The sequence below is a fragment of the Pipistrellus kuhlii genome, unplaced genomic scaffold (assembly GCF_014108245.1).
Source record: "Pipistrellus kuhlii isolate mPipKuh1 unplaced genomic scaffold, mPipKuh1.p scaffold_m20_p_78, whole genome shotgun sequence".
Classification (NCBI taxonomy): Eukaryota; Metazoa; Chordata; class Mammalia; order Chiroptera; family Vespertilionidae; genus Pipistrellus; species Pipistrellus kuhlii.
Window position 1 is genome coordinate 790,570 of NW_023425582.1, and position 16,051 is coordinate 806,620.

A 16,051-nucleotide genomic window follows, 5' to 3' on the forward strand; every position below is an offset into this window, starting at 1 on the left:
AGCACCTTCGGGACAGCCCACGCTCAGAGCTCAGCGCGAGAGGCAGGGGCAGAGGCAGGGACACGGGCAGAGGCAGGGGCAGGGGCAGAGGCAGGTGCAGGGGAGTGGCAGGGACAGAAGCGGGGCCAGGGGCAGGGGTGGAGGCGGGGGCAGGGGCAGGGACAGAGCGGGGTGGGCAGGGGGCAGGGCGGCAGGCAGAGGCATGTGCAGGGGAGTGGCAGGGACAGAAGCGGGTGCAGGGGCACGGGATGGAGGCAGGGGGCTAGGAGGAGAGGACAGAGGGCGGGGGCAGGGCTGGGCAGCAGGGTGCAGAGGCAGGGGGCAGGCAAGGAGAGGCAGGGGCGGGGGCAGGGGCAGAGGCAGGGGGCAGGGGCAGGGGCAGAGATAGAGGCAGGGGCGGGGGCGGGGCTGGGGCAGGGGCAGGGGTGGAGGCAGGGGCAGAGGCAGGGGGCAAAGGCAGAGGCAGGTACGGGGTCTAGGAGGAGCTGACTCAGCCAAGAGTCCCAGCTGCCTCCTGACCCCCAGGAGGTGACATTCAAGATCCCCTCTCTGAAAACCTTCTGATGGACTGTTTCTTGGGAAAATCCATTTGGCGTACAGTTTTCTAATTACAAAAAGGTTCAGAACCGGGTAGGAATGGTGGTTCCACTGGAAACATGGCCATCATTGCTGCGAAGCCTGTGAGAAGCAGTCACCGTGGCGGACTAAAATCACCCAGATTTAAATGCAGCGACACTCACGCCTCTGTGGAAGTTTTGTTCTTCCGAGGAAGGAGAGTTCTGTAGCAGGTCTGTTTTTCCCAACTTCTTCTGTATCTCCGGGGTCCTCTGGTGACCCTAGGTGTGTCCCAGAGAGCGTTCGGGATAGGGATTCTGGAGATGAAAGAGCTTTGGCATGAATCTTCCCCCACATTTTAGAGAAAATGCCATCATTACCCCAAGAACAGAGGCAGCGTACTTTACCCCCTGAGACTTCAGGGACCGCCTCTCTGTAATACACCTGCCTCTTTTCTGCTATAAAAATGGAGATATTTTAATATGCCACCCCTTGACCTGAACTGGCTATAAAACCCACAGACATCACCGTGATGTGTGCGTGTGGATCCTAGCGTAATGCTCAGGGATACATCCCGCACCGTCCGCGTCCTGTCAACATTCCCTTTCCGAATCTCCTGTGCCTCGCAATGTTCTCTGCCCGGGTGGCTGTTTCCACGGCCGGCCGTCATTGTGAAATGGAGTCTGCGCTCGGGTGATGCCTCTTGGGCCTCATTTCATTAGCGGGTTTCGATCCAGTGACTCCGGGGGGGGAGTGTGTGACACCTCAGGTCTGTGAGGTTTTCTCAGCCACAGGCAGGCAGGAGACCGTCAGCTGCTCTGTGCGGCCTGCCACGCGTGGGGCAGGCAGGCGTGGCAACCCACAAGTGAAATCGCGTGAAGTGAGACTCAGGGGCCATCCAGAAAAGCGGCAGGTTGGCTAGAGGAAGGATCGATATTGAAACGGAACTTTTGGACTGGAACCCGGATTCTTTGTCCGCCGGAGTCAAAGAATGAATCCACGGACAGAGGGCAGGATAGCAAAGGTGGAGATTAATTAAAGAACAAGTACAGCCAAAACCAGTTTGGCTCAGCGGATAGATCGTAGGCCTGCGGACTGAAAAGTCCCAGGTTCGATTCTGGTCAAGGGCATGTACCTTGGTTGCGGGCACATCCCCAGCAGGGGGTGTGCAAGAGGCAGCTGGTCGATGTTTCTCTCTCATCGATGTTTCTCACTCTCTATCCCTCTCTCTTCCTCTCTGTAAAAATATCAATAAAATATTTTTTTTTAAAAAGAACAAGTACAGACTCCCACTTAAGGAGGAGAAAGGGCCCCATGGTTTTCCTGTTTCCATGGTTTTTAAAGGCTGCAGATCCTGTGTCCTGATATTCCCTCTGATTGGTCAATATTTCCTTTCGATTGGTTACTATAGTGACTCCTGAGGCCCTCCTCCCTCATAGTCCTTCCATTCCTTCTAGACTTTCCTCCTTCTTTGTTCTGTAAATAGAGACCTGTTTGGGCCACTTCCACTTCCCCTGTCTTAGCCCTGTGCGTTCCTCCATGGACCCAAGCCTAAAACTTCCCCGAACCTGCCCGTGTCCCCCTAACAGTCCTGCTTTAGGGCCATCTCCTTTGTTCCCCTAGAAATTAAGTCATGTTGTAAAACGATGAACAGGAAGTTTATTCCTTGCAGATTTAAAGTCACCCTCCAGTTGCCCACCCAGATTCCCTCCCGCCCCCCTCGCGCCCCCCCCCCCCCCCAGAAAAAGCCCGTTTTTCCTCCTGCAGGGGGTTCAGTGGTTTGTGATGAGAGTCTCCCAGCACGGGCCCTCCCCGGAGCGCTGGACCGCTGGCCAGAGCTGAAGGCCCTCCTCCCTCCGGAGGCGGGCGAGGCCCACGGCAGGCACCAGGGGGCGTTCCCGTGGCTCTTGCTGCCTCGGGAGCTCCCGGGGGTGCGGGGAGAGCCCTGAGCCTCACAGCACGGCCTGAGCTTGGAAGGCAGAGGCTGGGTTTGGCAGCTGTGGCACATTTTCTTTCTTTCTTTCTTCCTTTCTTTCTTTCTTTCTTTCTTTCTTTCTTTTTTAAATATATTTTATTGATTTTTTTTTACAGAGAGGAAGGGAGAGAAAGGGATAGAGAGTTAGAAACATCAATGAGAGAGAATCAGCTGCCTCTTGCACACCCCCTACTGGGGATGTGCCCGCAACCAAGGTCCATGCCCCTGACCAGAATCGAACCTGGGACCCTTCAGTCCGCAGGCTGAAGCTCTATCCACTGAGCCACACCAGTTTCGGCAGCTGCGACCCATCTTCCTGGGCCGGCAGAGGGCGGCGGGCGGCCCAGCGGCTGGAGATGCTCAGTCCCTGGAGGCACCCCCAGGGGCGTGATGGGAGTTGATGTGGAGGAAAGGTGCTGCCCCCATGAGGGACTCGGGCGGTTGAAACCAGCCATAGGCAGAGCCAGAAGGGTCTCGGGGTTGGTCCCCGGTAGGAGGCGTGTGGGAGGCAGCCACGATGGTGGGTGCTGAAGAACGTATGTGGGCATTACCCTTTAATGGAATCCTAAATCAGCCCCAGCGCCGGTTGCTGAGCGTTCTGGAGATGAGGGGCTAAATTCCCCAGGAGGAAGGATTCCTGTCAGACAGGGAACGCCGGGCCGATGCCACGCGGACGTGTCTTTCCCCGGAGGAGAGGCCGCCGTCTCCGCTGGCCGCTCGCACGGACAGGTCACTGCCGCTAATCAGCTTATCGCCAAGGGAGGGAGATCAATGATTATCCCTTTAGAGAGCGGCTGTCCGGGATAAAGTCCCCAAATTCCTCCAAAGGAGGCAAAGGAAATGCAATTTTCAACAAAGCGGCCATCTGCCCGGCTCCATCTGCTGAAGGTCAAGCTGGTGAGGGTGCCGGCGGGGGTCCGTGAGCACTTCCTGGGACTCAGTGCAGGCCCTCGGGTCACTGAGGCGTTGGCCAGCGCCCCTGCATCCCGCCGCAGCCCAGGGGGCCCTGTGACCGGGGGGGACGCGTCCGGGGTCCCCTCACACGGCTCTGCACACGTGTCTCACCGGGGTGACACGCCGAGGACTCCAGGTGCCCCCCGCTCTGCTGTCCACGCCTCAGTGTGGCCACGGGCGCTCACAGTCCCACATGCCTGGTCCCAGGAGAGCCGCTGGCAGGTGAGGAGCCGAGGCCATGGCCCCGGTCCAGGGCTCAGTGCACAGGGTGAGTGGGGAGGGGAGGGAGCAGCCGGCCCCATCCTGGCGCAGCCCACAGCCCTGGGCACAGGCCTCTGGGAGATGGGGAGCGATGGGTGTAATGAGACAGCACCACCCCACCAGAGCCCTCCAGGGCCCCAGACACGGGGTGGGCCCGAATGCAGACAGGGCCCTGTTCTCCGCTCATCTCCCTTCAGACAATCCTCTCAGAAACACTCTCTCTGCACAGAGAGGATCAGAGCCGCGCCCGGCACGTCTGCTCCGTGTTCAGGTCCGACCCAGCCCCTGGCTGGCTTAGAGGGTGCTCCTGGCTGCAGGCCATGGTGTGTGGGCGCTGTGGGACGAGGGGCCACGTGACTTCTCGGGCCACCTGGCGGCCAGGGTGGGTCCGCCTCACAGATGCACCCAGAAATACCCTTCCCAGCCCTCTGGAGGGCAGGGGTGGGGTCTGGAGCAGCTTTGTGGCGGGTTGCCCCAGCACAAGGTCAAGGTCCTTCATTCTCTAGTCGATGCGCCAAGAAGCCGGACAGACACCTGGATGCGTGTCCGTCAGTCCCTGTTGGGTTCCTGGGTGAGCCTGTTGTCCTGGGAAGTGACGGATCCACTGGAACGTGTTTGTCCCTGTGGAGAGACAGTTCAGAACCTGCTCTCTCCCTGCTATCACCTGCAGCTGGTTTCCAGGGGAACGCCCAGCACCTCGGAGGTCGCTATGAATATTCTGCCACTTGGGATCAGAACTCTGAGAGTAATAGGAAATCAAAGCGTTCTGCCCAAGGGCCTCGAGTTATTAATCCAATATGACACTTCTCATAAGTGAATCTAGTTGGGATAATGTTTGGCCTGGTTGGGAGGGGAAAAAAATTCCTAAGGAAGTCACGGGCCTGGACAATGGTCAGTCGCTCCGCCAATCACAGGAGGAGGCGGGCCCTCCTCCCTGGGCCTCCTGGGAGAAGCAGGGACGTGCCCACAAGGATGTCCTGGTGATTTTCTCACCAGGAATCACACCTGAGCCTCCAGGGCCTCGGACAGCCTGCAGGAGGGTCAGAGGACAGGGAGCGCACAGGCGTCTCCCGGGATGCGATCCGCTGGTGCCAGGGGTCTCATGCCCCCTCATGCCTCAGCTCATGCCACTCAGGAAGCACTGGGCGGGATGGAGCAGGAAGATGGCTAGGGCGGGGCGGGGGGCGAGGGGGCAATGTGCGTCCTACCACAGGAAGACAATCAGGTCTCTCCGAGTCCTAGCCTGAGGGGTGACGTGGAGGGTTTATCAGGAGCCTGTTCACACGTGATAACGGTATTAGGCTCATCCATGTTGAAAAGCGTGGTTTTTCCGAGATACGTGCTGGCGCACTTATGGGCGTGTGGATTGATGTTCTGATGTTTGCATCCCAACCAGCGGGGCTGGGGGGGATGTTTGTATAAGATACACCAAAAATAAAATAAAATTAAAATAAAATAATAAAATAATAAAATAAAATAATAAAATAAAATAAAATAGAATAAGAATAACTGCGAGTTGGTAATTATTGCAAATGAGCAATGGGCAGATGTGGGTGCAGGACACTCACATGAGTGATTTTAATGTCTGAGGGAATGTTTCACGCCGTAAAGACAAAACAGCGCCCCCTGCAGCCAAGGATCTGAAGCAGTAAGCCCCCCACCCTCAGCCTGCCTGAAGCCCTCTGTCACCTGCGCACACTGCCCTTCTGTCCGCATATGTAAGCAGCATTGTTTGTGCGGCACCATCCCAGCATAGGCTGGGGTTGCTCCGGAGGGGGCAGGCAGTTTCTCTGTCTGTAGATGGAAGGAGGGCAGTGCCTCCTGGGAGGGGTGGATGCCAGGAAGGCCCCTCCCCCAGGGGTGGTCTCAGCTTCTGGGCGGAGGAGGAGAGGGGGAGCACCTGCAGGGCTGAGAGCTCTGTGCAGCTCGGTGGTGGTGCAGCCGGCCCAGTCTCATCCCGCCACTCACAGGCGGTCAGTCGCCCACAGGCTTTCAGGGAGAGCGGCCCTGGGAGCCACGTGGCGAGTCCTCTGCTGAGACAGGACCTGCCTGAATGCCATGGCGGGGTGACCGTGGTCTGGGGGCCGCCACGGCTGGTGGGGAGCAGGCTGGGAGGAAGGGACAGTGTGCTGGTTCTCAGCTCCCGAAGCCATGGCTGAGAGACGCGGCCTGGCTGCCGGGCGGCCTGTGTGGTCACCCCCGAGCCCCCGCACTCGGTCATTGGCGCCCCTGCACTCGGTCATTGGCAGCCCCCGCACTCGGTCATTGGCGGCCCCCGCACTCGGTCATTGGCGGCCCCCGCACTCGGTCATTGGAGGCCCCGCACTCGGTCATTGGAGGCCCCGCACTTGATCATTGGAGGCCCCGCACTCGGTCATTGGCAGCCCCCGCACTCGGTCATTGGAGGCCCCCGCACTCGGTCATTGGCGGCCCCCGCACTTGATCATTGGAGACCCTGCACTTGATCATTGGAGGCCCCGCACTCGGTCATTGGAGGCCCCCGCACTCGGTCATTGGCGGCCCCGGCCCTGAGCTCGGCGGGACAGCTGAATGGCAGGTGGGCTGAGGGCAGACATGGCTTCCCCTGACCACTCAGGCTCTGTTCTCTCTTCCAGTGAAAAAGGCCATCGAGCTCAAGTCCAGAGGCGTCAAGATGCTGCCCAGCAAGGAGAGCAGCCCTAAGAACTCCGTCCGTAAGTCCCCTCTGCGCTGTCAATCCTTCCGCGGGCAGGACTGGTCATTCTGCCGTTAGGGTCCATTGGCATGTCACCCTTTTATTATAGAGGTTATTCTTGGTTGGGCGGCCAGTGTGGCTCAGTGGTGAGCGTTGCCCTATGAACCCGGAGGTCAGTCAGACAGCGGGTCTTCCATCCGCACAGCGAGAGGCACAGCTCTGTGGGAAGGAGATGGTGCTTCTGTTCCGTCTGCGGGCGGATTCGCGATTCCTCGCTGGGTGTAGGCAGTGTCTGCCCCTCTCCCGACAGCACCAAGCCATCCTTTAGTCTGACATGAGAATCCGTCGTTAGAGAGAATAAGGGGGTGAGAAACAGGAGCCTTCTGGGATCAGCGGTGAAGTAAATGGTGGCGTTATTTATGCAGAAGGCGTGACAGAACCAAATTAAACGTTTCCTGGAGAAAAGGGCACGGGCTTTACGCCAGAGAGACGAGGAGGCAAGGGCTGTGGAACCACTCACCTTCTCCCCGCCCCTCGCGGCATCCATCAGGCCTCAGTGGCGATGGTGTTTGTCGGCTGAACAGAGCAGGTTGTGCGTTCCGGCTCCAGAGCTGACATTGCGTGGGCTTTCCGCAGGGCCAGGCCCTGGGGAGCGGTCCGGATGGAAGTGGGACGAAGGGAAGAGCGGACGTCGGCCTGGTGGGTCTGCAGAGAACGCAGAGGGCGTGGGGCTCACTCTGGGAGCAGGAGGAGGTCAGGGCACTGGGCTGGGTTCACCAGATCTGAGGACACAGGTTCAATCTTGGGGTGAAGCCAGAACGCAGGCATGGACTTCAGAAGCCAAGGGCCATTCCCCCTCCGGCTCCCCGGGACCCTGGGGGACATGAGGTCGCCCATGAAAGCAGTGAGACGGCGGTGCCTGGGTTTCCCGGGCGGGGTCCTGGGTATGGAGTTGCTCTAACCCCGTGGTGGGCAAACTGCGGCGCGAGAGCCACAGGCGGCTCTTTGTCCCCTGGAGTGCGGCTCTTCCACAAAACACCACGGCCTGGGCGAGTCTATTTGGAAGAAGTGGCCTTAGAAAAAGTTGAAGTTTTAAAAATGTGGCTCTCCAAAGAAATTTCAGTTGTCCCCTGTGTCCCTGGGCCAGCTGACCCCTCCGAGCCCTCCCAGCCCCACAGGCTGGGGATGGAGGGAGGAAGAGGGGGCGGAGCCCTGGTTGCTGTGTCTCAGCGAGAGGTTGTTTGCTGCAGAGGGAAGACGGATGGCTGTACACACACAGCATCGATCAGCTGTAACTCACCCGGCGAACAGATGGCCGCACCGAGGCCTGGCCATTTGCTGCTACAACGGCGTGTGCCCGGACGGGATGGGCCTGAGGCTCAGAACATTGCTTAATGGGGAGCCCAGTAACAAACTGCAGGAACATGGAGCGGGTGATGCATGGCTCTCATGCCCTCGGGAAGAAATAACAGGGAACGTGAAATCGATGGGCCCTGAGCGCGCCTGCTCTTGACTCTGAGCCGCTCCTGACATTGGCCTTTGTTCCAAGGGGGTCCATCACCCCCGCCTGCACAGCGTCCCCTGGAGGACAACGGAGCGGTCAGCATTTCCATCGCCCACCGGACAGACCTGTGAACGCAGAGCCGGGTGGAACGTTGTCTCCAGGAATGCTGTCCTCCATCCGCTGCCTTTTCCTCTGAGACAGCCGGAATGGCTCTGAAGGGCCGATTTCAGAGCTTCCGCAGCTCCTTTTGCTGCATGAGACCGCAAAGCCGTGTCTGAAGCGCTGAGCACAGAGAAGCAGGCGTAACGGCATCCTGTGTGAGGGGTCTGGGTGGCGTGGGGTGACCAGCCAGCCCAGCTTCTACATTCTGCCGTTCTACAGGACATGTCCTCCCGGCCACACTGTGTTCACCTGCCCTCGGTACCAGGCCAGACCCACAGCCTGGCTTTCTCCCGTTTGGAATTATGGGTCTGCCCTTCCATCCTGCATGCTGAGGCTGAAAGGGAGCGTTAACCTCCGGTCTCTGGCTCTGTGTCCTCCGGGAGCCTCTGTGCTTTGTGACGGTCACCCTCCTTGGCCATTGCTCTCTGTCTCCCCACCGCCCTGGGCCTCTGGGCCTTTTGCACAAGCCCGTGGTCTCCTGTCCCAGCCTCTATGTTCTGCCCCGTCAAGAATTTTGGAGGGAGATCAGCGGATTCCGTCTTTCTTCTGCGGGTTCCCCTCACAGCCCTATGGCTCTGCACCTCTGCTCACCTAAACAAAACAAAACAAAACAAAAAACAAAACAAAACAATCATGCAAGCCTATAAAGCATTTTTTGTGAGTTTATTTGAGTCAAACTGTGGACAGTTGCCAGGAAGCAGTCTCAACAGAAGGGATGATGCTCCGGAGAACGGAGAATGGCAGGTTTCACCTTGTTTTACACATTACAGTCAAAGGAGGGGGCCTGGGTGGGTCACTCACTGGTGATGGGTTGGGGAGGCGGGAGGAAGCAAGGGGGAAACCTCTGGGATTGGGTAAAAGTGAGATGACGGGCACATGCTCCTTTCCCTAGGTGGTGCAGGACAGGCAGCAAGCAGCACTAAACAGGAGAATAGCAACAAGGAGGGGACCTGTGGTCTGACCCAGGCACACGGGTTGTGCCCTGAGCAGTTGGGAAAAGGGAAGATACAGGGACCCACATCCCACAGGGTCATCACTTTAGACACAGAAAGACAACAGCTCCATAAAGGTGGAAGCTGACCTCTGTCTGAGCAGATGCTGGGCTAAGATATGACTTCCACCATGAACTGCTTTTATTTTTTTTATTTAAATTATTTATTGTTTAAAGTCTTACCTATGTCTCCTTTTCCCCCATTGACCTCTCCCCAGCCGCTCCCACCCCCAGCACATGCCCTCTACCGTCTGTGTCCGTTGGTCATGCTCAAATGCATGCACACAAGTCCTTTGGTTGATCTCTTACCCCCTTCACACATACCTTCCCCTGCCTTCCCTCTAAAGTTTAACAGTCTGTTCAATGCTTTTATGTCTCTGGCTCTATTTCTGTTCATCAGTTTATGTTGTTCATTTATTCCACAAATGCGTGAGATCATGTGATACTTATCTTTCTCTGACTGGCATTGTGTAGATGGACCACAGCTTTCTAATCCACTCATCTGCTGATGGGCACTTAGGCTGTTTCCAAATCTTAGTTATTTTAAATTGTGCTGTTATGAACCAAGGGGTTTTTGTTTCTTGGGATATATTCCTAGGAGTGGGATTACTGGGTCAAACAGGAGTTCCATTTTCAGTTTTTTGAGGAAACTCCATACAGTGGCTGCACCAGTCTGCATTCCCACCAGCGGTGCAGAGGGTTCCTTTTTCTCTGCGTCCTCGCCAGCACTTGTCGCTTGCTGATTTGTTGATGATAGCCATTCTGACAGGTGTGAGATGGTAAGGCATTGTCGTTCGATTTGCATCTCTTGAATGCTTAGTGACTGAGCATGTTTTCTTATGTCTCTTGGCCTTCCGTTTGTCCACTTTCAAAAAGTGTTTATTTAGATCCTTTGCCCATTTTTTGGTTGGGTTGTTTATCTTCCTTTTGTTAAGTTATATGAGTTCCCTATAAATGCTGGAGATTAAACCCTTATCGGTGATAACTGGCCAAATATGCTCTCCCATGCATTGGGCTCTCTTGATGTTTTGTTGATGGTTTCTTTGCTGTCCAGAAGCTTTTATTAAAGGTCTTACTTCAGACCATCCTGTGTGGTCACGTTAGGTCTCTGAGTTCGCAAGGCCACCACAAGCCTCCCCTGACTTAGTCAGGTTAGCACCCCTTTTCGTCCACACCACCCACAAAGTAACCCACTGCGGCCCCACCTGGTTTGGCTCCATGGATAGAGCAGCAGCCTGTGGACTGAAGGGTCTCGTGTTTGATTCAGATCAAGGGCACATGCCCAGGTTGCGAGCTCGATCCCCAGGAGGGGGCTGCAGGAGGCAGCCGATCAATGATTCTCATCATTGATATTTCTCTCTCTCTCCCTCTCTCTTAAATCGGTAAAAATGTATTAACAAAGAGGTAAATAATAATAATAATAATAATAATAATAATAATAATAAATAACCCATTGTGTTTCCTAGCGATGTTGTTAGAGTCACTACGTCTGTGATCCACTTGCTAGAATCAGAGCCCATGGCCAGTTTTGCTTTTGGGGCCCTTGCTGCTGCCTTCCTGTGAGGCTTAGGGAAGGGGATGGGGCAGTGGTGTGTGTGTTGCTAAGGGGGATAGGCTGCTGCCTCTGCTGGGCAGGTCTCCCCCTTGGGCCCTAAGCCTGGCTCTGAAGCAGGTGTGGGCTGTGGGGAAATTATGGCCCCATCGGCTCTGCAGGCCTGGGAGGTTAGTGAACTCCAGGGCACTGGCTCCAGGCCACTGGCTCCTCCATAAAACACAACAATCCAGTGCAGAGCTGTTAAAGGCCTCCTTTTCCTGACAATGACTGTCCCCTGGCTGCGGAGCACTGTGTGAATTGCTCATAAATCGGGTGAGTAAATCATGCTATCAGTTTCTCCAGGCCTTTGTCCCCACAGGAGCTGAAGTATCTGTGAAAATGCTGGGGATCCCTGTGGGGAGGGGCCTGTGGTCTGGAAGCCGGCTGGTTTCCCTGGTCACTGGAGGCAGCTCCTCAATTACTTACCCCCATCTCCATATGTGATTCCTTAGGGAACTTGAAGAAAGTGTCTGTTAAATGTGTGAAGTCAGGAAGAGGATGATGGCATTCTAGATGGTGAAATCCTATCGTCCCCCTGATAGGAAGGACGATGCTTTTTTAAAATACTGGTGACCAACATTTATTAAGTTAAATGAATGCAGGCAGGTGGCCCTTACAGTTATCCCGGGCAAGGATGCTTGTTATATGGACCCAGCACACACGTCTATGACCGGACAACCAGGGCCCGGCTGCCTGTCACTCCTTGAGCCAGTTAGGCAGACACGGGGCCGAATCATACACTAGAGTTCATTCCAGACCTGGGGCAGCTTGGGAGAGCAGCAGGTCAACCTGCAGCGCCCTCTATGGGAAGGAAAGGAGGACGTGGGGAGAAGGGGTTACAGGCATGGGGAGCAGGGCAGTGGGTGGGATGCACTGAGGGGCCAGGAGGCTGTGACTCCACATGCTGGTAGGCAGCTCCGAACAGGAGTGGTTCCAGCACCGGCTCCTGGCTCTGGGGCACTGTTCGCAGCCGGGTCAGACGTCCTTTCCTAACCAGCACAGGGCGCTCATGGTTAACGGAGTCTGATTACTATTCTCCACCATCAGAGCTGGTCCCCGGGATCCTAACTCTGCCCCTGACAATTCCGGAGCACACCTGATCACCTGTGTGGACACTCGCTTTGCAAAGTGAGCAGAGGACACATCCTTTCATTCCCAAAGACGCATGGCAACAGCTCAGGCTCTGAAGGAACTGGAAACTTTAGCTTCGCCGTCACTTTCCTCAGAAGCCCAGCGCGTCCTGAGGTTCATCAGATCGTACAGAGTGACTGGGTCTCCCCGCTGACCGGTGACAGTCCCGCTGTGCACAGCGCCGTGGAGGCAGCCCGGGCATTCTGCCCGAGGTTGGAGGGGGATCACTGTTCTTTGTAATTAAATTGTTGTCTAAGATCAAACGTGGGTTCCCGAGTAACTTCAGTCAGGAAGCCGGAAGATGAGCTAATTAATCGCAGGAGCTGTTTGGAGAATTCGATCGAAGCTCTCCGCGTAGACACAAGGATGGGAGGCGGCCAGGCAGCTGATCAGGGCCGATGGGGAGCAAAGGGGAGCGAAGGGGAGCGAAGTGGAGCAGGCTCAGCAGGCGGTGCTCAGTACCCGGGGGTGCAGCCGGGGGGCCTCCCGCAGGCCCTGTGCTCCCTAAAACCACGTGGACAGAGGAGGAGGAGAAGGAAAAGATGGCAGCCACTCGCTAGGTGGTGTGCTCAGGCCTCACAGGGGATGCAGGGAGTGGCCCCAGCTCAGGGAGGAGCCCCTTTGCCCAGAGGGCTGCCTGTCCTCCTGGGTGAGATGTGAAGAGGGACAGGGAGCGCTGCTGGCCACAGGGGTTATGCTGACCCAGAGCTGGGTGTTAGGGAAGCGATGAATGAGCTCAGTGGCGTGGACATGTCTGATGGGCGAGGGCCGCATGCTGGATTGGATCTAGGAGGCGGGGAAACACCACTTCTCCCGTGATGGGGGGACCATGCCCAGGGCATTCCCACACAGGAAGGCTGGTGGCTCAGCCCTGCCCTCAGCGCAGGGGACCCTGGGAGGGGGACCTCTGGGCATGGCCTGCGCTGAGCCTTCAGACACTGAGCTTCCTTGCTCGGTCTGCCGGCTGTTTCTGGGTGGAATGTGTTACCGTGAGAAAGCATTCAAACCTGTAAAGAATTTTGTGAATTTGTTTGAGCCAAAAGAGGAGACATGAGTGGGTTACATGGAATCCACTGGTGACAGGTTAGGGGGCGGGAGACAGCAAAGCGGGGAAACCCCTGGGATTGGGTAAAGGTGAGATGACGGACACGTGCTTCTTTCCTGAGGAGGGTGCAGGACAGTTACAGTCAGTGCTTAGCTCAGTGACAGAAAGGGGTGTGCCTGTTCGTCAGGGGTGCCTGCTCTGTGAGGGTTGGAAAAGGTAAACCACGTGGCCATTCCAGCACTGTGTTACCGCAGATGCATAGACAGCAGACAGCTGGTCAGGTAAAGAGGGGCCTCTGTCAGGGCAGGTCCCCCTGGGCCCTGACTGCCCGCCACGATGGCTCTTAGTAAACAGTTTCAGTGCAGACCCCCCCTGTGGTCACTGGAGGCCCCTGAGTGCTCATGGCCACCTCCCGGGCCTCCCCTGAGGCCCTTCTCACCCACAAATGTAGAGCCCTACACCTGTCAGGTGACCTGGTCTGAACACAACGGTAAAGAAACTCATAAAAGGTTCTCATTTATCACCTCATGATAGATGAATTATATCTCATGATAGATGAATCATTCTCACAAGGAGTCAGGTGAAATTTTATGGTTCCATATACATTTTTGGAGAGTTTGTTCTAGGTCTGTGAAATATGCCGTTGGTAATTTAGTAGGGGTTGTGTTGAATTTGGAGCTTGCTTTGGGTAGTATGGACATTTTAATGATGTTGATTCTACCAATCCATGAGCATGGTATACTCTTCCAGTAGTTTATGTCTTCCTCTCTCTTCTTTCAATGTCCTGTAGTTTTGCGAGTGCAGGTCTTTTACCTCCTTGGTTAAGTGTACCCCTAAGAACTTAATTTTTTTGTTGCAATGGTAAATAGGATTGGTTGGGGTTTTTTTAGTTTCTCTTTCTGAGAATTCATTATTGCTGTATAAAAACGTCAACAATTTCTGAGTATTAATTTTGTATCCTGTTACATTGCCAAATTCATTTATTAAATCTAGTGGATTAGTTTTTTTGGTGGAGTCTGTAAGGTTTTCTATGTACAATACCATGTCATCTGCAAATAATGACAGTTTTACTTCCTCCAAGTGAGATGTACTAATCTTGAACTAATGGGATTTAAACTATGAAAATGAAGTTTAACCCACGTGATAAAGAAAAGAAGAAATGTAGTTTACCAATTGTTATTGTTCTCTCTCCCCTCCCCTCCCCCCAATTCTTCACCATCCATTTCCAGGTGGCTGCACATTGTTAGGTTGAAAATGGACCCTCTGGTTCCCATCAGTCCTCTGGTGTCTTGGCTGCAGACCAGCACCTAAACTGACGAGGGCTCTGCCTGTTTGTTGGGGGTGGCTTTTTTTTTTTTTTTTTTTTTTTTTTTTTTTTTTTTTTTTAGCATCTATCCAAATTAATTACCACGCTAATTGGATTAAATTAGAGGCTTTAATTATGGAAGTGATTACGTGTATTTGGCAGGGTCCTTATTTGGTCAGGTCCCTGGAGTCCAGTGCATTTGCATGGCTTTCCTGAGGAGAAGGCAGAGGAAGCCAAGAGCTGGGGGGAAGTTGATGCTGAGAAGGAAAGTGACCCTGTGTTCAGGGAGACTCAGCGAGTCCAGGAGGTGAGCAGGGTGCACAGACGGGGTCCTTCGAGAGCACCCGTTGGCAGCACTGCCTGTCGCAGTCATTCTCGGGACAGTTGAGGGCATTCCATGTGCGTGTCCCATCTCCTGCTTCGTGGGGTGAGCTCTCATCGGAAAGGCCGATCAAACAGTGGAAAGCATGAGCCGTGCTCACAGGCTGCTTCCATCATGTGCTGGGAGAAGCTTAGCTCTCGGTGAGCACTCCACATTCTGTCATTCATGTGTGAGGAAATGCCCCTTCCCCACCACTACAAAGAACATCTGGACACCCTCTGTGTGGGAACTGATATGTGATGGTGGCCCCAAGGCTGGGCGGACTCTGCACTGGGATGACCCTGTGTGGGCAGGTCATGGAAAGCACCCAGCGGCCGCCTCTGAGAAGCAGGGAGATGTCTCTCCCACAGGAGGGACACGTTTGCAGGTGGACCTGTGATCTGCCTCAGGAGACCTACACTGAGGATGCTCAGGTTCGGACTTCGCTATGAGCTGTCCTTCCAGTCCAAGGCCAGTGCACCGACCACCAGGCACAATTTTCTAGGCTCCAGGAACAGTGATTTATACCCCAATTTTAACTTTTTAATATATATTTTTATTGATTGCGGAGAGGAAGGGAGAGGGGGAGAGAGAGAGAAACATAAGTGATGAGAGAGAATCATTGATTGGCTGCCTCCTGCACTCCCCCAGCTGGGAATTGAGCCCGCAGCCTAGGCATGTGCTGTTGACCTGAATCAGACCAGGAACCCTTCAGTCTGAAGGCCAATACTTTATCCACTGAGCCAATGTGCTAGGGCAGTGGTTAGCAGACTCATTAGTCGACAGAGCCAAATGTCAACAGTAGGACAACTGAAATTTCTTTTGAGAGCCAATTTTTTTAAACATAAACTTCTTCTAACGCAACTTCTTCTAACGCCACTTCGTCAGAATAGACTCGCCCAGGCCATATTTTGTGGAAGAGCCACACTCACGGGGCCAAAAAGCTGCACAGAACTCGAGAACTGCAGTTTGCCAACCACGGGGCTAGGGCATATAACCTGATTTTAACTTGACAGCCAGGCTATTTATATCTCAGTGGCACAGTGACACTTGCTTTAGGGGAATAAGGAACTTGATTTCTGTTTTCCATGCCTTTGGACGATGTAATGACAGAGTGAAATCTCCTCTGGGGTCCCTGTGACACATGGGACATTCTGCTCTGAAGCCGTCACCTTCAGCATCGCCTTCTCTCTGGCGGGAAACAGGTTCTCTTCACGTTCTCTTCCTGGTCGGAGATGCCCTGTAATGATGCTGATGGGAAGCCAGACACGTGTTGCTTCTGATTTGCACAGTGATGGTCATTCTGTTAAGAGGATCCATTAGCGTGTGCCTGGTGAAGATGAGGCTCAGTGTGCCCGAAGATCTGAGCAATGCCTTATTTTTGTTCCTCGGCATTGCTTATTGGGCACTGAGTGCTTTGGGTAAAGGAAATTAATTGGCGAATTTTAATCAGATTGAGGCCCTTGCCCTCTGCCAAAGTCTGCGAGGCTCCTGGCACCCGGAAGGCTGGTCTGACTTTCAGACGGTGTCCAGAGGCG

At 54.9% G+C, this 16,051-nt stretch overlaps 1 protein-coding gene across 2 annotated transcripts in view; it reads left to right on the top strand.

The window, feature by feature from the left end:
• Positions 1-16,051, top strand: part of CSMD1 (CUB and Sushi multiple domains 1) — a 605,853-nt gene that overhangs the window by 376,291 nt on the left and 213,511 nt on the right. For both annotated transcript variants that reach the window (XM_045576232.1, XM_045576234.1), the window contains exon 7: positions 6,361-6,438. In XM_045576232.1, the coding sequence (XP_045432188.1) occupies positions 6,361-6,438 (78 nt within the window). The remainder of the gene's footprint in view (positions 1-6,360; positions 6,439-16,051) is intronic.